Source organism: Mus caroli, chromosome 7, assembly GCF_900094665.2.
Source record: "Mus caroli chromosome 7, CAROLI_EIJ_v1.1, whole genome shotgun sequence".
NCBI lineage: Eukaryota > Metazoa > Chordata > Mammalia > Rodentia > Muridae > Mus > Mus caroli.
The window spans coordinates 129,761,606-129,782,562 of NC_034576.1; the positions used below are offsets into that span (position 1 = coordinate 129,761,606).

Consider the following 20,957-nt stretch of genomic DNA (forward strand, 5'->3'; position numbering starts at 1 on the left):
TGTAGACCAGGCTGGCCTTGAACTCAGAAATCCGCCTGCCTCTGCCTCCCAAGTGCTGGGATTAAAGGCGTGTGCCACCACCACCCGGCAATAAATAAAATCTTTAAAAAAAAAGAACATCAGGACACCAAATGCTCTCCCCCTAGAGTAAAGCCTCCTCAGAAGGGCTCTTTTTTCCAACCAGGAAGTAAATAAATCAGTGTTGGTTTAGTGATCCATCAAATAGATCCAGAATGCCCCTCTCCCCCATATCTGGAAAGGAGTCTCTAGGACCTGGCAGGAAGATCCAGACAATAAGGAGTAGAGGTTTGGCTTCCAGGAAATAGTCCCAAATGCAGAAGTAAGGCAGGAATGAGTCCTCTGAAAGAGAAATTCTTTGGACTTCTGATAGAGGCTGACCTTCTATGCTGAGTACTTAGCCTTGAGTAGAGCCAAGTCCCTCACAGCCCGGTCCGTCCAGTGACCATATTCTCGGGTCACTATGTAGCCTCTGCATTTCCTCTCAAAGGCTGAGGCCCCAAAGGGGACAAACCCCAGAGTATCCTCTTCTGGAGGGATGGGCAGCCCTAGAGCAGTCATGATAGCAGCCATGTTGCCCAATAGGCCTTGGGCCCTGAGTCTTGCTGCTCCTAGCTGGGCCAGCAGAATAGGACTGCCAGGATTCAGATAACTCTGGTCGTCCCCCACGAGCTGAAGGTGCTGGGTCAAGGCCAGGAAGGCTCTCTGGGCTCGGCTTAGCCGATCTGCATCTTCCATGGCATGCCAGGTCTTGAAGGAGACAGCTGCAGAAGGCAGGGTGCTGAGCTGGAGCTCGGGAGCTGAGAAGCCGGGGTCACTGAAGGGGCTGCCCTGGTGTTGGAGCTGCAGGGATGAGAGACAGAAGTAAGGGGACTGAAGGAGTGTCAGGGTGAACATCTTCCCTCTGAGACTGGGCCTTGGGCCAGAGGAAGCCACCATTCACCACCCTTCAGATGCTGCACAGGTAGTCAAGGGGACTACAGGTTCCCTTTTGTCCTCTGTCTATCAGCTGTGTCTCACTGAGTCACAAGAATCCATGGCTCTGCATGACAGTGCAGTACAATAAAAATAATACACATAAAAATGAGCATAGCGTGTGTATAAGTGATGACCACTACCTATTAATATATGAATATCAATGAACAATATGACTATTTCCTTCATGTTCAGTCCAAGTGCATTACTCAAGTAGGCCTTAAACTCAGAGATATACCTGCCTTTGTAGACCAAGCTAACCTTGAACTCAGAGATCCGTCTGCCTCCCCCTGCCCCCAAATGCTAGGACTAAAGGTGTGCACCATCACCTTTATTTTCTAAACAGCATCTCACTGTGTATCCATCCCTGTGTAAGTCTATATGTAGGCTGGCCTCAAACACACAGAGATCAGCCTGCCTCTGCTACCTGAGTTTGGGACTGAAAGAGTGTACTATGTTCAGCCTCTGATGTTTTTATTCACAGTATTTAGTAGCTTCTCTTTGAGTCTCATCCATACAAGACTCACAGGTTCTTTTGCCTTTTTTTTTTTTTTTTTTTTTTTGGTTTTTCGAGGCAGGGTTTCTCTGTATGGCCCTGGCATTCTGGAACTCATTCCATAGACCAGGCTGGCCTTGAACTCAGAAATCTGCCTACCTCTGCCTCCCGAGTGCTGGGATTAAAGGCGTGTGCCACCACCACGCCCAGCATAGGTTCTTTTGCTCTAATTGTGGGTTGTTTTGTATTGTTTGGGGTTTTGTTTGTTTGTTTGTTTAAGATTTATTATTTATTTATTTATTTATTATATGTAAGTGCACTGTAGCTGTCTTCAGACACTCCAGAAGAGGGCATCAGATTTCATTACGGATGGTTGTGAGCCACCATGTGGTTGCTGGGATCTGAACTTGGGACCTTCGGAAGAGCAGTCGGCGCCCTTAACCTCTGAGCCATCTCGCCAGCTCACTGGTTTGGTTTTTAAAATAATTATTTTATGTGTACGGTTGTTTTGCTTAGATGCAAATCCATGTGTGTGCCCAGTGCCCTTGGAGGCCAGGAAAATGAATCAGATTTCCTGGGACAGGAGTTACAGATGGCTCAGCGGCTAAGAGCACCGACTGAGTTCAGATCCCAGCAACCACATGGTGGCCCACAACCATCTGTAATGAGATCTGACACCTTCTTCTGGAGTGTCTGAAGACAGCTACAGTGCACTCACATATAAATAAATAAATAAATCTTAGAAAGAAGGAAAGCAAACAGAGTTCTGCTGTGTGATCCAAAGTGCCTTGTACTCACAATTGTCCTCGTACCTCCTAACTGCTGAGATGACAGACATGTTAGACTTGACACTGCTTATATAAGCTTTTAAATAAATACACTAAGTATTTTCTTAAGTGTGTGTGCGCGCACACAAAGTGCATGCCCCTGAGTAAGGTGCTTTTCTTTGCACCTGTGGGTTCCCAAGCTTGAACTCAGTCATCAGGTGAGTGGCAAGCACCTTCACCCACTCAGCCATCTTCTTCTTCTTCTTTTTTTTTTTTTTTTAAGATTTTTTTTATTTAGCTGAGCAGTGGTGGCACATGCTTTTAATCCCAGCACTCGGGAGGCAGAGGCAGGTGGATCTCTGAGTTTGAGGCCAGCCTGGTCTACAGAGTGAGTTCCAGGATATCCAGGGCTACACAGAGAAACCCTATCTCCAAAAACCAATAATAATAATAGTAATAATAATAAAGATTTATTTATTTATTTTATGTATATGAGTACACTGTTGCTGTCTTCAAACACACTAGCAGAGGGCATCACATCCCATTACAGATGGTTGTGAGCTACCATGTGGTTGCTGAGAATTGAACTCGACCTTTGGAAAAGCAGCCAGTGTTCCTAACCACTGAGCCATCTCTCCAGCTCCTACTCAGCCATCTTGACAGTCCTTTTGTCTGTAATTTTTGGTGTGGTTTGTTTTTTTTTCCTCCCAAGTCTCACGTAGCCCAAGCTGCTCTTTTTTTTTTTTTTTTTTTTTAAAGATTTATTTATTTATTATATGTAAGTACACTGTAGCTGTCTTCAGACACTCCAGAAGAGGGCGCCAGATCTCGTTGCGGATGGTTGTGAGCCACCATGTGGTTGCTGGGATTTGAACTCTGGACCTTCAGAAGAGCAGTCGGGTGCTCTTACCCACTGAGCCATCTCACCAGCCCCCCCAAGCTGCTCTTAAACTCATTGTGTGCCAAGGATGTTGACCTCCTGCAGCTTCTACCACCCAAGTGTTGGCGTTACAGATGTACGCATCATACCTAGCCTGACACAGAATCCTAACACACTTACAGACCTAACTCATAGGTCACCTAATCTCACATCCCCATTTTGCAGGTAGAAAAACAGACTCAGGGTATCCAACAATATACAGGGCATAAGACTAGAACCTAGATATATTTTTGGTTTGGTTTGGTTTTTTTGAGACAGGGATTCTTTTATAGTCATGGCTGTCCTGGAACTCACTCTGTAGACCAGGCAGACATTGAGCTCTGAGAGCCACCTGCCTCTGCTTCTTCTGTGCTGGGATTAAAGGTGTGAGCCACCATCCTAGCCTAGAACTGAGATTTTATAACTGTCATGCTTTAAAGAACGATACAGCAGAAGAGTTGTAAACTCCAGGGTTTCGGGAACAGAGGAAGGGACAGGGCTACGATCAGGCCAAACTTTGGCCAATGAGATCTCTGTCCTTTCCACTCAGAATGGAAACCAGTATCAGATGGGTCAATCAAGTGAACACTCAAGACTCAAAGCAAGTGGCCAGTTTTACCTCTCGAGGCGAGTAAGCATGAGGGTAGGAGCTTCTAGAACAGAGCTCCACAGAGCTGCTTCCAGACGCCAGCATTGCACTCACTAGCTCAGTGCCCAAAGGCAAATGACCCCTCTCTAGGACTCCATTTTCTCACCTACAAAGTAGATCCTGGTTCCAAAACTCAGAGGAGTTTTAGGGGTCCATGAGCCAAATGGGACCGAGCACCAGAATAGATTAGAGCTGAAGTGAGCACAGGGCATGAACTGGTTCCAGAAGAAGGACTCTCTAAGGTTCTAGGTGTGGTGTGTGTGTCCTGTGTGTGTGTATTTGTGTTTGTGTGTATCCTGTGTGTGTATGTATGTTTATGTGTGCCTATATGTATCCTGTGTATATGTGTGTGTCTGTGTATAGCTTGTGTGTATGTGACTGTGTGCCTGTGTGAGTGTGTGTATGTGTGTGAGGTCCAGTAAAAACAGAGCCACCACACATTACTAGTGGCTTTTTTTTTTTCAAAGATTTACTTATTTATTATATGTAAGTACACTGTACCAGAAGAGGGCGCCAGATCTCATTACGGATGGTTGTGAGCCACCATGTGGTTGCTGGGACTTGAACCAGGACCTTCAGAAGAGCAGTCAGTGCTCTTACCCACTGAGCCATCTCGCCAGCCCACTAGTGGCTTTTAAATAAAGGGTTTGTTGCATTTTTCCTCTTACAAAGCTAGCTCCCAAATTATCGAGACTGGACTAGTACAGTTATTTAACAAGTTTTAAGGGCACAACAACTGAGCAGGATCACTCTATTTTAATCCTTTAAGATAATCTGGCTGCCTCCCAGTCAAAATCCCAGTGATACTTGTATGTTAGTTCTGAGCTGGCTCTCTGGACTCTAGGTGTTCTTTCATGCTGTCTCCTCAACTCTTTCCCCAAGGTAAATCCCCACTTCCTCTCTCTCCTCTTCCCACCCCCTTGGCTGGGAGGAAGTCCAGCCCTATTCTCTCCCTGCTCAGTCACTGGTTGATCAACTCCCTTATTGACCAATCAGGGAATAATTGGGGAGCAGTGTTTATATAACATTGAGACAGGAGATTCTCAGAATAAGGATTGCAACCAGATATGGGGGCACAGAAATCAGCATTTGGATAATACAAGGACAGTCTTTACACAGGGCACAATAACACCATGCCAGTAACACATAACTTAGCAGATGAGGAGGTCAGGAGTAAGGGAAGAGAGCTGGCCAGCTTGATATCACTCAGCCATCAGTGACCACACAAGTAAATGTGTCTCTGGCTAAGAGCACCTGCCCACCTCAGATTCACAATGGGGCCTCCCTATTCCGACCCTTGCATATGCCCAATGTCACTCACGTAGGTCTGCAGCAGTGCTGACGTGTTCTTCTGCATGTAGAGAGCCAGGCTGTAGGCTTGACCAATGGGCTCTGATGGGGAGATGGGGGCCGCAGGACTGAGGGGTGGCAACAGCAGGCTCAGTAGGCATAGGGGAGTTGCTAGGGGATATAAAAGGGCCATCATTAAGTCCCTGACCCTTTGAGTCATCATCCATTTATTCCAACAATGTCCAAAGAGGCATTTGTGGCCTGTCTGGTCTATTCAAATCAGGGCAAAATTACCTGGCTGATTGATTGTGTCATGCCCAGAGCTCCCCTTTGAGATAGGGTCTTACTGTGTAACCCTGGCTGTCCTGGAGCTCACTATGTAGACCAGAGTAGCCTCAAACCCAAAGAGATTCACTTGCCTCTGCCTCCTGAGTGCTGGGATTGCAGGCCTGTACCATTTTATGCAGTTGGGGGACTGCTGCTTATCTGAACTCATTAAAATGTTCCCTAATAGCCGGGCAGTGGTGGTGCACTTGGGAGACAGAGGCAGGTGGATTTCTGAGTTTGAGGCCAGCCTGCTCTACAATCCAGCCAGGGATACACAAAGAAACCCTGTCTCAGAGGGGGAAAAAACTTAGATCCTGCGTATGAGAGAAATCATGCAATATGTGTTGCAGTCTGACTTATTTTGCTTAGCATAATGATCTCAGTCCCTTCATTTTGTCTGAAAATGTTATCATTTCATTCTTCTATGGCTGAATAAAATTCCATTGTGTGTAAAGAACATTTTCTTTCTCCATTCATCTGCTGTTGGACACGCTAGCTGGATCCACATCCTGGCTATTGTGACCAGTCTTGCAATACAGATGTACAGATTTCGATGCTGTATTCTAGCCCTTCTTGGTTTTTGGTTTTGGTTTTGGTTTTGTTTGTTTGTTTTGTTTTGTTTTGTTTTGTTTTGTTTCAAGACAAGGTTTCTCTGTGTAACAGAGCCCTGACTGTTTTGGAGCTCACTATGAAGATCAGGCTGGCCTTGAGCTCACAGAGATCCTCCTGCCTCTTTCTTCCAGAGTGCTAGAACTCAAAGCATGCACCACCATGCCAGGCCTGCCTTTTTTGGTTTGGTTTTTGTTTTTGTTTGAGGCAGGGTCTCTAGCAGTGCAAAATCACACTCACTTTATGTTGGAGAAAACCCCACAGCTATGTGCAAGCAATACAAGCGTTATCCCAATGAAGCCAGAAAACCTTCTTGTGTTTTGCATCGAGGTAGGGTTTCCTCCCATCTAAATGCTCAGGGTGCCCTTGAGCTTTCTGGCCATCTTCCTGCTGCTCTATCCAGAGTGCTGGGATCACAGGCGTCAGGAACCTGATTGTTTCCCATTTGAATACATGGTGACAAATGATCCTCCCAATCCCTGGGGAAGCTTGTGCTCTCATCCAGGGTGAAGCCACCCACCTGGGAAGGAGGGTCGGAAATGTAGGGTGGTCTCCTTAACTGTCTTACAACCCTAAACTCCAGAAGTTCAGAGCCAATCAGAAGAGAACCGAAAGTGGTGTGTGCTTTAATTCCAGTAGAAGGGGCAGATCTTCGAGTTCTTTAACAGTCTGGTCTACACAGGGAGACCCTGACTTGTTTTAAAAAGAAAGAAAGAAGACAAAGCAGAGACGCCTTCAGAGTTTGTTCCACAAGGTTGAGTGAAAGACCACACTCCATTACTATATTGTAGCCTACGTTGATGAAAAAAGAAAAAAAGACAAACAAACAAAAAAACCAAAAAAACAGAAAACCAAGGTTGCGTGAGCTCATCTCTTCTCACACGCCATTATAATTTTCTTGTTTGTTTGTAGACAGGGTCTTGTTATGTAGCCTAGGATGGAGTTTGCTATGTATTCCAGGCTAGCCCCAAACTCTCCATCCAGCCTCAACCTTCCAAGTGTTAGGATTACAAGCCTGTACCACTGCCCCCAGTGTGACTTATTTCTTTGTTGCTTATAGCACAAATCTGACAGGGCAATCACCAGCCCCCTGTAGATGTCTGTTCCCTTCTGTATATCCCACAGTACAGTTAGCCTTCCAAGTCTGCAGCCATTCATTCATGCAACTGCAGAGGCAAAATATCACATCTGCACTGGGCATACAGAGATTATTTTACTTGCCTCCTAAACAATACAACACACTACTTTCACAGTATTGACACTGCATCCACAGTTATAATAGTCTAGAGGAGCTATAAAGTATATGAACAGGTGTGCATAGGTTATATGCAAGTATGACATTGTATCTAAGAGATTGGGGCATCGGTGGCGTTCGATCTCTGCTGGAGAAGTCCCAGAATCAATCCTCTGTGGATACCAAGAGACAACTGTACCAATACATAGTGGGGCCTCTATAACCACTCCTTGAGTGGATGGTGAGTAAGTCCTATGTGTAAGAACGCACGGGTCCCAGCAGCCCTACAGTCATTGGGTAACTGAGACTGAGCAGCAGGATATAGCTGGCAAAGCCATCTTCCTTCCTGGCTTCTGGGCCCGGATACCCTGTACCCTCACTCACCCAGCAGGCAGTACATCCTCCCTCCTTGGTTCCTTCCTTTGCAGTCTCTGGGTCTTTCCAGGGCACCTGTCCTGTTCCTTGGGTAGCTTTATACCTGGGACTGAGCCTTAGAGCCGCCCAGGAGGGAGGGGAGTTAGTCCCTAGAAAAGCAGCAGACAGGGCCCTGCCAGAGAATGACACAGACCCAGCTAGGGCACAGAATAGAGTGTTTTGGGAGGGACCAAGATGAGGGCATATATTCCAGGCCAACCAGAGCCCCCAGGGCTAGAAATAGCCAGCGAAGAGGATACTAAGGTGACACCCTAGACCCCTAAGGCCCCCAAATTTGACCTTAAACCCTGGTGGTTGGAAAGGAGGGGGCAAGGGCGGGAGAGGATTATGGGGGACAAAGGGAGCCCTGCTCCCTGCTGCTCTGCACGTCCTGGGATCCAGTTTCCCAGGAGGAGGCCGCCCCCTGCTCCGCCCATGGGGACCCAGGTACTGGGCCCTGGCTTTCAAGGAGTTTGGGAAAGGAGCAGGGGGAGTGGTTTGAGAACCCCATGACCCACACCCAGGTGTGCCCCTGGATACAGGGACATGCACCGCACAGGCAATGTCACATGCTTGTTTGCTCCAGTACTCATGGGTCATAGAGCCGGTCCCTACTTCAGGTGCTTGGCACAGAACATGGAACAAGATAGGCAACAGATCCCTGCCCACATGGAGCCGACCCTCCTAGGCATGTCTGTATGCACATATCCTATCAGGCTTGCATGTATCACATACCCAGAGTCCTAGACAGATACATAAGTGTGCATCTGTACATACATCTGTACAGATGCACACAGACAAACAAACACATCCCAAAACAGCTGGAACCCCAGCTTGAGCACCGACGGCATACAGATGTGCACTTGGAGGCAATCACACGTCTCACGTGCAGCTGACAGGAGTCCTCACCCAGCCAATCTCAGCCTCTGAGGCAGTCCTGTCCCTCTGCCTAGGTACAGTATACATGTGCAGGCGGCCTCACATGCATGCTCCCGAGACTTCTTCCCTGGGGATGTCCGGAGGTGCAGAAAAGCTCCTTCTGGCCCCTCCCCAGAGCTGTGGGAACTTGCCCACCATGGAGTGATGCCATTTGCACTCTGACACAGAGTGTGCCAGCCAAATGCTGGTCCTTACTCCCTTGAGGGCTGGAGGACAGTTCGCTCCACCTCCCTTGGTAGAGGATAATGTGGAGAGAAACTAGTATTCATTCACTTAGCAGATAGAGTACAGCTCCTACTATGTGTGGCACTGGGGTTAATGGAAGATATCTCCAGTGGAGAAGACCAACAAGAAACAGAAACTGACGAAAGCTGATGTTTTAGTCAGTATGACAGCACATGTTTAAAATCCCAGGACTAAGGAGGCTAGAGTGGGGGAATCTTGACTTTGGGGCCAGCCTGGACTACATGAGACCCTGTCTCAAAGTAAAATCAAGTAAAACAAAACAACACAAAGTTTTCTTAATGACAAGAAGCCTAAGAAGCCGAAAGGTTTCAGAGTGATTAGCTGAGGGTGGGGAGTGAGGCAAAATTAACTAAGGAATCCAAGGCCCAGAAAGGGGTAGCCACTTACCTGGAATCACACAGCAAAACTCGGGCAAATCCTAGACCCTGTCTCCAGCTCGGGGATGGGAGTGGGTGTCCCAGATCTGAACTGTGGGCTCAGGAAGGAGGCTGAGGACACAAACAGTTCTGAGTAGGGGGTTTCTAGGCAGCATCTCCAAAGATGGAGGCTGCCAGGTTGGCAGGTAGGGCCAGTGCTAGGTAGGTGATGATGTCAGGGGATTAGGGAAGGCCTATTGAGCGGGTGCACTGAGGCGTGGGCCAGGCCATGGCAGTGGAATAGAGGGAGGAGGCGGATTGGAACAGATACATGAGATACATGATCTCCACTACTCGCAGGTGAAGGCGTGCGTGGCCTCACCCAGAAGGGAAGGCCAGCCCCCACCAGTCTCACCCCTGCCTGCCCCCACCAAAGAGCTGGGGGGGGGTTTCACCTCTCATCCCAGGGCCAGCTCTTTTTGTTCAAAGTGACCAGCTTGGTGGTAGGGAGGTCAGCAGCTCCATCACCCTGTCTCACCCTGCCCTGAGGGTCTGACCATCTCTATTGCAGTTCTGGTCTTGAGAGAAGCCAATGCCTTGGGAATTCTAGCAGTTGAAAGGTCAGTAGGCTTGAAAGTCCTGCCTGTGTTCACCGCTGGCTTGAGAAAGTTAATCTCTCTGAGATTTGGTCTTTACTTCCTTCCTTGTTTGTGGTATTAAGAACAGAACTCATGCGAGGCTTGGTGGCACACGACTTTAATCCTAGCACTAGGGAGGCAAGGATACCTGTGAGTTAGAGGCCAGCCTGGTCTTTATAGTGAGTTCCGGTTGAGACCCTGTCTCAAATACTGGCAGGTGGGGGGGGGGGATAGAGTCGAACCGAGGCCCTACCTATGCTAGGAAAATGCTCTTTTTCTGAGTTACAATCCTGGCATTGCACCTTGTTTATTTGTGTACATGTGTTGTGTACATACTGGTGTAGGTGCTTGTGGAGGCCAGGAGATGGCACTAAATCCTTCTGTAGCTAGACTTGCAGGGGTTGTGAGCTCCCTTTAAGCTGGCTCTCCGGCCCCACTGAGTTTTTTTTTAACATAGGGACTCAGTCTATAGCCTAGATTGACCTCTGACTCAACGATGCTTCTGCCACAACCTCTCCAGGACTGGGATTACAGGTCTGGTCTATAGTGCTAAGGATTGAACCCAGGACTTTTCAAATACTAAATAAACATTCTACCAATCAAACAACATCACCAGAAGAACATGCAAATTGTCCTGTGACTTCCCCTTGTATGTGCATAGGAGCATAGAGCAAACTCGAGCACACACACACACACATTTTTTTTTCCACAAAATGTTTTTAAATGGTAGTCTCCAATTGCATCCGTTTTCCTTCAAAAAACATAATTTGGGGGGTGGAGGGGGCGTGTTGGAGACAGGGTTTCTCTGTGAAGCTCTGGCTGTCCTGGAACTCACTCTGTAGACCAGGCTGGCCTCAAACTCGGAAATCCACCTGCCTCTGCCTCCCAAATGCTGGGATTAAAGGCCTGTGCCCGGCATCAATTTTATTCTTTATGGCTGAATAAAATTCATTCTCTCTCTCTCTCTCTCTCTCTTTCTCTCTTTCTCTCTCTCTCTCTCTCTCTCTCTCTCTCACACACACACACACACACACACACATACACACAGCCCTCCGTTGATATTCAATATTCACCTAAGTTGATTCTATACCATCAATGAGAAAATATCTCTTTCTGAGTTTGAGTCCTTCAGGTACCAAAAGACCCTGCAGACTGTGGCCTTTTATCCGTGGGTTGGTATTTTGAGACAGGATTTCACTCTGTAGCTTGGACAATTCTGAAACTCACTATGTAGGCCAAGCTAGCCTCAAACTCACAAAGTTCTGCCTGCCTCTGCCTCCCAAGCACTTCCAAAGCCAGGCATGGTGGGACAGACCTTTAATCTGGGCCACACCTTCTGCTGGAGGCTTACAAGAGGACAATGGAAGAAGGAAGCTTCCTTCTTCTTTCGCCTCCTGAATTTACTTGCCAGCGCATCTGCTGGGGCCTACTTCTTCAGGATTCCAGCTTATACAGAAGACCAGCTGAAACGCCTGGCCTCAGACGAGCAACACAGATGCCCATTGTGGAGTTAATTGAATTGCAGACTGTAAGTCATTCCAATAATGTCTATGATGCTAAGGAACCCTAACCAATACAGATATATTTGTTTTTACTTTATGAGTGTTTGCCTGCAAGTATATGTATGCACCGTGTGTGTACCTGGGGCTCATGGAGGCCAGAAGAAGGGTGTCAGCTTCTCCAGAACTTGACTTATAGTTGTGAGCCAGTGTGTGGGTGCTGCGAATTGACCTTGGCCGACAAGTACAGCTAATGTTCTTCATTGTTGAGTCATCTCTAGCCCCTTAAATTAACTAACTGAATAACTTGATTTTATCTTTTTTCCCCCAGTACTAGTATTGAACCCAGGGCTTGTTACATAATGTTCTATCACTGACCTCAATCCCAAAGCCTACATCTAGACTTTTATGCAGGGGCTGGAGATCAAACTTGGGTTCCTGTGTTCATACAGAAAGCATTTTACCACCTGGGCTGTCTCCTCAGTTCCCCCACCGAGGAGAGAATGTCCCACCATGCTTTACTTCTGAGCCTAATTCCTGTCCTAATTGCAGCTGTGGTCTTCAGAGATCCGACGGCTACTAATCCGCCAAGGCACCTGTACTGGCTATTTTTGTGTCAACTTGACACAGCTGAGTTATCACAGAGAAAGGAGCTTCAGTTGAGGAAATGCCTCCATGAGATCCAACTGTAAGGCATTTTCTCAATTAGTGATCAAGGGGGAAAGGCCCCTTGTGGGTGGGACCATCCCTGGGCTGGTAGTCTTGGGTTCTATAAGAGAGCAGGCTGAGCAAGCCAGGGGAGGCAAGCCAGTAGAGAACATCCCTCCATGGCCTCTGCATCAGCTCCTGCTCCCTGACCTGTTTGAGTTTCAGTCCTGACTTCCTTTGGTGATGAACAGCAGTATGGAAGTGTAAGCCGAATAAACCCTTTCCTCCCCAACTTGCTTCTTGGTCATGATGTTTGTGCAGGAATAGAAACCCTGACTAAGACAGCACCCAAGGCCAATCCTAGCATCAGCCAGAAACCACATCAATGAGGTCCAATATTCACTCCAATCCTATTCCTGACTAAAAGTCTTCATTCCTGTCTTAAGATAGGAGCATGGTGGCAGGCTTCAGAAATGAGCAAGGTCATAGAAAGAGCAACGAGATTGGTGGCTGGTGACATCCTAGAGCTTAGGGGACAACAGCTCTTGTCTCCTCCTACTACCCCGAACCTTTCCGTGCCCCCAGCCCCCTCAGGAGGACAGTGTCTCCATCCCTTAGCCTGGCCTTCAAGCCCTTCAGTTTCTGAGTCCCCCAGCGTTGCCTTTGCCCTCCCCACCTTGTCCTCCCTTTCCCTGGCTTCACAGGACATCATACCTCCTCCCTATCCCTGGCTTCCCAGGACACCACACCTCCTCCCTATCCCTGGCTTCACAGGACACCACACCTTTGACCTGCACATCCTTCTGACTCAGCCTCTCTTACATCCAAACATCCCACTGAGCTCTGACTCATCTGAGAAGCTCTCTAACCTTTACCCCTTGCTAGAGTCTTTAGCTCCTTTGGACTTTCAGATCCTGTAGCCCCTTGTCTATTGATTGGTAACCATTCCTTATCCTTGGCCTTGGCCTGTGTCAGTCTTTAACTCCGGCCATCTCCACATCCCCAGTACACAACAGAGAGGTGACGATTTCATCTCTGTAAAAACAACTTCACAGGTACTTTCTTTCTTCCTTTTTTCTCTCTCTCTCTCTCTCTCTCTCTTTTTTTTTTTTTTTTTTTTTTTTTTTTTTTTTTTTGGTTTTTTGAGACAGGGTTTCTCTGTATTCCTGGATGTCCGCCCGGCTCTTTTTTTTCTTTTTTGTTTTGTTTTCAAGACAGGGTCTCTCTGTAGTCCTGACTGTCCTGGAGCTCACCCTGTGGACCAGGCTGGCTTTCAATTCAGAGATCCACCTGCCTCTGTCTCCCAAGTGCTGAGATTATAAGTGAGCACCACCACACCGGGGCTTTGTGTCTGAGAGGAACACCACTCCATTGAAGCTCCAGCTTGGACAGAAACAACTTAAAGGAAGAAAGATTGGTCTTCAAGACATGGTTGGGGCTGGAGAGATGGCTCAGCGGTTAAGAGCACTGACTGCTCTTCCAAAGGTCCTGAGTTCAATTCTCAGCAACCACATGGTGGCTCACAACCATCTGTAGTGGAGTCTGACGCCCTCTTCTGGTGTGTCTGAGGACAACAACTTGTACTCATATGCATTAAATGAATAAATAAGTCTTTTTTTTTTAAAAAAGAGCCAGGTGTGGTAGCTCACACCTTTAACTCCCAGCACTTGAGAGGCAGAGGCAGGCGGATTTCTGAGTTCGAGGCCAGCCTGGTCTACAAAGTGAGTTCCAGGACAGCCAGGGCTACACAGAGAAACCCTGTCTCGAACACCCCCCACCCCCCGAAAAAAAAAGACAGGGCCTCTCCATGTAGCCCTGGAACTCATTCTGTAGACCAGGCTGGCCTCAAACTCACAGAGCTCTGTCTGCCTCTGCCTCATAGTGCTGGGATGAGAGGCATGCTCCACTCTGCCAGAGGAGACCCTAGTCTTGACTCATGGTTGCAGCTCCCTGTGCTTAGGCTATGGCAAGGTGGATGCAGGTGTAGTGGGGGGACAGTTGTTCACCTTTTGACAATTGGAAAGAAAGGAGTGATACAGTGGGATACAGAGATGTCTCAGTGCTTAAGATCATTTGTTGTTCTTCCAGAGGACCTGGGCTCAGTTCCTAGTACCCACTTGGTGGCTCACAACCTTATACAACTTCAGTTCCTGGGTCTGTGATGCCCTCTTCTGACCTCTGAGGGTATCGAGTAAGTTCGTGGTACGCAGACATCCATGCAAGCAAAACACCCACACACATGCTGGCTAGGCAAGTGCTTCCCTCTGAACTGTTACAAAAGGGAAAAAAATTGAATGTATGCATGTCTTCGTCAGGGTTTCTATTCCTGGACAAAACATCATGACCAAGAAGCAAGTTGGGGAGAAAGGGTTTATTCATCTTACACTCCCACGTTGCTGTTGATCACCAAAGGAAGTCAGAACTGGAACTCAAGCAGGTCAGGAAGCAGGAGCTGATGCAGAGGCCATGGAGGGATGCTCCTTACTGGCTGGCTTCCCCTGGCTTGTTCAGCCTGTTCTCTTATAGAACCAAGACTACCAGCCCAGAGATGGTCCCACCCACAAGGGGACCTCCCCCCGTTGATTACTAATTGAGAAAATGCCTTACAGCTGGATCTCATGGAGGCATTTCACCAACTGAAGCTCCTTTCTCTGTGATAACTCCAGCCTGTGTCAAGTTGACACAAAACTAGCCAGTACAGTGTGTATCTATGTCCGTGTGAGTTTACGTGGAACCCCGGTCTTCTGTAAGAGTAGTGAGTGTTCTTTCTCAGTGAACCATCTTTCAAGCCCTCCAGTCCTTGTTAAATCTTCATTTTGAGACAAGGTCTTACTAACTTGCCCAGGCTCACTCTGTAGCTTAGACAGATTTTGAATTTATGAAGAAAAACACCACCACCATATAACATGGTATCTACCAAATATGCGCAGACATTTTTCTGGTCATTATTTTCAGGTGCAGCAATTTACACTCTATCAGGTATTTACAGCAATCAGTCACACACATACACTCAGAAAAGCCAGCAGTGTGACTCGGTCACAGCTCCTGCTTGGATTGCAGCAAACAAACAAAACAAACAAATGCCAAATTAGGAATCAAGGAATGATCGATCTGTATTTCAATTGGGAAAAAGATAACTGTAGTTACAAAAAACTTGAAGCAAGATAGAGGGCGGGAGGGGCAAAGAGAAAGAGGGAAAGAATGGGGACCTTGGGGCTTGGGGGCAGCCAGCCACGGCAAGTCCCCAATGGATCCTGCTAAGCTAACTCGAGTGAAAATTATCATTCTAGTAGAAGCAGAACCTTACGCAGCAGCAAGCAGCAAATGTAAGCTCTCAGAGGGTTCCAATGTGGAAGAGAGCAAAAGCATGGAGCTTGGCATAGAAGACAAATTAGTGCCTGTTCACTTAACCCAGTAGCAATGTTCTTTCCCCAACCAATGTGCACGGATGTGTTAAGGTTTCCCAGAAAGTTTCTTGTAAGTTTATCATTGTGGTGGCGTGTCCACACCATGGGGAAGGTGTCAAGGCTAGAAGACAACTCTGTTGAGTCAGTTCTTTTCTTCCAAACCTTTCTCTGGGTTCTGGGGTTGAACTCAGGTTGTGCTGAGGCACTGTCACCTACTGTGTCATCCTTTTGCTCCCCAGAACTTTTCACTTTTTTAAAGGCAGGGTCTCTTTACATAGTCCTGAGTGTCCTGGAACTCACTATAAAGACCAGGCTGGCCTGGAACTCACAGAGATCTGTAGAGATACATTTTTTTGCAACCTACTTTTAATAAGGATTCAACCTTCAAGTCCTCTAGCCCACCATCCAGCAGAAGCAGTGGAAAAGAAAAGTCAGCAGGCAGACACCAGGCACAAACCATCAGCTGTAGTTCAATCCTGAAGAAACTGCCAGGCTCACCAACTGGCCTGTGGCGAGGCCAGGGAGTCTGCAAGTTGCTGCAGGAACCTCACAAGCGGTTCTTCTTCAGCGGGTTTCTCTCAATGGAGGCATGACCACAAGTTGAACTTAACAACGCTATGTAAGGTGAACCCAATGCATGCACATCATTAGCAAAGAATAGCGAGGCGGAGCAAACCAAACCAATGCTTAGTGCTCGTCTCCCACTGTGTGTGATGAGGTCACAGTTATACTCCTTCATTACATATCTTACTTTTATAGAAAAGTAAATGGGAGCTGGGGTGGAGCTTAGAGGTAGGATGCCTGATTAGCGTGGTTGTTCTCCAGCATAACATAAAGATGAAAGATTAAAGGAGATAGCTTGTTGGTAGGGAGCTTGTACCACACACATGAAAACTCTGTGGGTTTCATCCTAAGGACTGGGAAAGAAAATTGCCCCACATGCTTGTGTAGTCAGCATTCAGGAGGCCCTGGCAGAAGGGTCATGAGTTTGAAGCTGGTCTGGCTTTCCTTGTGAGAAGCTGTCTCAAGGAGAAGAGGAGGAGAGAAAATTAAATGCCCCACAGTTTGTGGTAGCAGGAAACACATACTTTCATCTCACAACTGAGATCAGCCTGGGTGTCTTCGTTACTTTCCTATTGTGGTAGAACACTGACCAAGCCAACTTAGAAAGTGTTTTATTAGGCTTACGTGTTCAGAGGGTTGGAATCCGAGGGTGGCTGAGCGCAGGCTTGGCAGCAAGACCAGCTGAGAGCCCTTGCCTTGACCCACAAGCAGGAGGCAAAGAGCATCCTGGGAATGGTGGGAGCCTTCTGAAACCGCCTTAGTGACACCTCCTCCTCAGGGACACAGTTCTTCCCCAGTAAAATGCCTGCTCGTTATTGACACACCTCCTCCCCAGTGATAGACCTTCTTCCCTGTAACACACCACCTCCAACTAGACCACAACTCCTTCCCATTGACACGCCTTCTCTAGCAAGGCCACACACACCCCCAGTGATACCTCTCCGTTAGCAAGGTCACACATCCTAAAACAGATCTTTCTCATTTAAGCCTTCAAGTCACATGGTGTGACTAGAAGAACAAGTTCCAGGCCAGGCTGGACAAGTTACTGAGACTTTCCAATTCATGTGGGTTCTTTTGCTTTGCTTTGTTTTTTTTTTCTTTCTTACCTTTGGAGATGGGGGTCTTTGCTGTGTTACTTAGGCTGGTTTAAAATTCTTGGGTTCAGGAAACGCTCCTACATTAGCCTCTTTGGTGCATCTCATGTTTTCATTCTACAGCTTGTGTTTGCTGGTGGTAAGATTTTCACTTACGAAGTGGAAAGGTGAGTGTTGTCTTCCTTCCTCCTTCCACTTTCCCTTCTCAGTGGCAGCAGTGGGGCTCAGGGTTTAAAGCGTGGAAGCCCAGCACTTTCCTGCTGATGAAGCCTGAGCCACACCCATCCTCTCTGGAGTCTTCTATGCAATCTCCTGTCAGTAGGTAGGGCGCAGAAATTCTGCTCAGCGCTGAAGGACTGACTATGGAGAGGTGGTATCTGAGTGTGATGGCGTACATGTTTAAAGCCCCATACTCAGGAGGCAGAGGCAGCAGGATCTCTGTGAGTTGGAGGCCAGCCTGGTCTATATGGTTCTACGTTACTTGGAGCTACACACTAAGCCCTGAGAGAGAGAGAGAGAGAGAGAGAGAGAGAGAGAGAGAGAGAGAGAGAGTAAATGGCCCTTAGTTCTCAATAAGCTTTTATCGTGCACAACAGATAGGATAGGGCCTACAGACTGTGGGAAACAAGGGAGTATAGTGCTTTTTGTTTCCAAAACCTAAATTCTGGTATTTGAGCTTCATTTTTAGTTAGTATGTATGTATCTATGTATCAATCTATGTGGTTTTTTTTAGACAGAGTTTCTCTGTGTAGCCCTGGCAGCCTGGAGTACTGAGATTAAAGGCGTGCACCACCAGACCGGCTTTTTTCCCTGTATGTGTGCATCTTGGTGTTGTTAGGTGCATGTTCATATAGGTGCCCTCAGGCCGGAAGTGTCAGAGCCACAGAGTTGAGTTATAGGCAGTTGTGAGCTGCCTGATGCGGGTGCTGGGAATTGAACTCCCATCCTTTCTTTGCAAGAGCAGCACCAAATGCTTTTAACCACTGAGTCAAATCTATAGACTTCATTTTGTTTAAAAGTGAAGCAGGCTGGGTGGTGGTGGCGCACACCTTTAATTCCAGCACTCGGGAGGCAGAGGCAGGCGGATTTGGATTTCTGAGTTCCAGGCCAGCCTGGTCTACAAAGTGAGTTCCAGGACAGCCAGGGTTACACAGAGAAACCCTGTCTCGAAAAACAACAACAACAACAACAAAAGAAGAAGAAAAAGGAAGCAGGTACTTGGCTCCAGCTGTTCCTTTATCCAATAATGCAAACTAATTTAGACTCTTGAATTAAAAAAAAAATTTATTTAATGTATATGAGTGCTCTATCTGCATGCACACCTACCAGAAGAGGGCATCAGATTCCAGTATAGATGGTTGTCAGCCGTCATGAGGTTGCTGGGAATAAATTCAGGACTTCCGAAAGAGCAGCCAGTGCTCTTAACGTCTGAGCCATCTCTCCAGCCTGACTTTAGGATTTTTGAAGATATACTAGAAGTCTAACTTTATATGCTAATTTTGCTCTGCTCATGTTAAATGCACATAACTGGATTTTGATTAATCTATAAGTGTTACAGAAGTTCTCAACCTGGGCTCTGGACTTGAGTTTAAATTCTGGCTCTATCATTTATCTGTTGTGTATAGCTGAGTGTAAAAAAATATCAACTGTGAGTTTTCCTTTCTGTATCACACACGATAAAAATGTGTGTTTCGGAGAAGGACTTAAAATCTTTTACATTTCTTCCTTTTTGTCACACTTTTGTGCAAATGTTTCATTCCTTCCCACCCTGTCAACCCTTTGTCTCCACAGAGGCCCACTACTCTACTCTAGGGATTTGATGGCCTGGGACAATGACTGCTTTGCTCTTTCCTCCTCCATTTCCTGTGCACCAATTCTTTTCAGACTAGCTAGCTGAATAAGATTGTGAGGCCAGGCCCCAACCAATGGGAAAAAGACACAGTCACTGCCTGAGGTAGAATACAAACTAAGGGCTGGAGAGATGGCTCAGCGGTTAAGAGTGCCGACTGCTCTTCTGAAGGTCCTGAGTTCAAATCCCAGCAACCGCATGATGGCTCACAACCATCCGTATTGAGATCTGATGTCCTTTTCTGGGGTGTCTGAAGACAGCTACAGTGTACTTAGATGTAATAAATAAATGAATAAACAAGTCTTTAAAAAAAACAACTTTATTAAAAAAAAGAATATAAACTAAAAATCTTTCTTTGTGTGTTCACTGTCTCAAGCCCATCTTCTTTTGCTGTTGTTGTTGATGGTGGTGGGTTGTTTTTTGGTTTGGTTTTGTTTTTTCTCGAGACAGGGTTTCTCTGTGTATCCCTTGCTGTCCTGGAATTCACTCTGTAGACCAGGCAGGACTACTCAAACTCAGAAATCTTCCTGCCTCTGTCTCACAAGTGCTGGCAATAAAGGTGTGCCACCTGGCTGTTACAGGCTTCTTAGGATCAAATGAGAGGCTGAAAGCATTTAGTATTCCAGGTGGGACTGAGATGTAGCTCCCTCCTTGCAGAGTGCTTTGCCTAGCATCAATGATACCTGGTTTGATTCCCAGCAAGGCAAAACCAAACAACACCTGTGAGGTGCATTCAGAAAGCTTCCAAGTTAGTGGAAAGGACACTAAACAAAGCTCATCTGGGAATTACTAGAAGGTTTTATTGCGGCAGTGGAATTTTAATAGGAACTTGATGGATAAACAACTGGGTGGTGTGGGTGGAGACGTGGGATGGATGAAAAAGTACAACTTTGGTCCACGCAAGGAGAGCGCTAGAAGGCCAGAAAGCAGTCCTTGCTAGTGGATTTAAAATGGACAGACACTTCTCTGGGAGCCACGACTGTTACAGGAGCTGCAAGGAGCCCCTACTTAGCTTAAGGCTAGTAGTCCTAGCAAACTGAGACTTGACACAGTTTTGGCCCGAGTTAACTTCCTAAGCAGAAAAAACACACCCACCAAGTCTTTAGTAGGGCTGGAAACCCAGCAGAGACAAGGAAGCAGAGAGATTGGCTTGGGGTAGTACTGAGCGGATTTTCTAGGGCGCAGGAGGACATCCACATGGCATAAAGCAGTCCCGTTGGCAACTGAGAGTCACCGGAAGCCTCCAAGGCTCAAAAGACAAGGCATGAGGCTTCACAGATGGCAAAGGCTACAATTCAGGTTGAGGAAATTTGGTCAGTGTGTGCGTCCTCTGTTAAAAGGAGAGAGGGCGCCCCCTGGGAAGAGTGCTGGGTAGAGATGGTTGGAAGACTCAGATGAGGACTGAAGAGGGAGGGGTGCGGGTTAAGATGGGGGTAGCCTACTCGTCAATTTTCTTTTCGCAGAAGCTAACTGTCCGGCATGATGGATTCCTGGGCTTCCAAAACGGCTGGGCTGAAAGGGATCTCGAAAAAATAACTGCAGCCACACGCCCCGTGCCAGAACTGGTTACTTTCTTGAATACTTTTAACGCTAATTCAGCGTGGAGGTGAGTATTAATTATAACCCCTTTCGGGTAAGAAACTTAGGTCTGATGACTTCCTACGGTGGAAAGGAGATTTTGTATATTCCAAGATCGTCTTCCTTTGGTTCGCACCACGTGTAAGGTATTAATTTGCAAAGGTTTAGGATAGGAAGCATCGTGTGCGAGATGCCCAGTCTTTATAAGGGACAACAGCGTGGGTATACTTTTCGGAGAGAACCACGCCTCCCTTGTCGCGACAATATTGGTTATGGTTTGCGTTCTTTTAAAATATGAAATCTTCACTATCCGAAAAGGCGGACATTCTATATTCCCAGGTCACTCCGATGTTTCTCTCTCACCCGCACTGATTCCCACAGGTGACATCAATTCTCCGCCACTGGAGAATGAAAACTTGGGACTACATTTCCCTGCAAGCC

At 47.1% G+C, this 20,957-nt stretch overlaps 1 protein-coding gene across 1 annotated transcript; it reads right to left on the reverse strand.

Annotated features, from left to right (window-relative positions):
• Positions 1 to 152: 152 nt before the first annotated feature.
• On the reverse strand, positions 153 to 7,712 carry LOC110299483 (cardiotrophin-2). The gene is made up of 3 exons (XM_021169194.1): positions 7,669 to 7,712; positions 5,146 to 5,285; positions 153 to 861 (listed from the first exon to the last, which is right to left on the reverse strand). The coding sequence occupies exons 1-3, from the start codon at positions 7,682 to 7,684 to the stop codon at positions 403 to 405; spliced, it is 615 nt and encodes a 204-aa protein (XP_021024853.1). The 5' UTR covers positions 7,685 to 7,712; the 3' UTR covers positions 153 to 402.
• Positions 7,713 to 20,957: the final 13,245 nt, after the last annotated feature.

Bases quoted from the DNA above. Each gene is read 5' to 3' on its own strand.
- LOC110299483 (XM_021169194.1), bottom strand. The intron at 862-5,145 runs GTGAGTGACATT...TCATCCCTGCAG, and splicing joins CAGCACTGCTGCAGACCTAC to CTCCAACACCAGGGCAGCCC.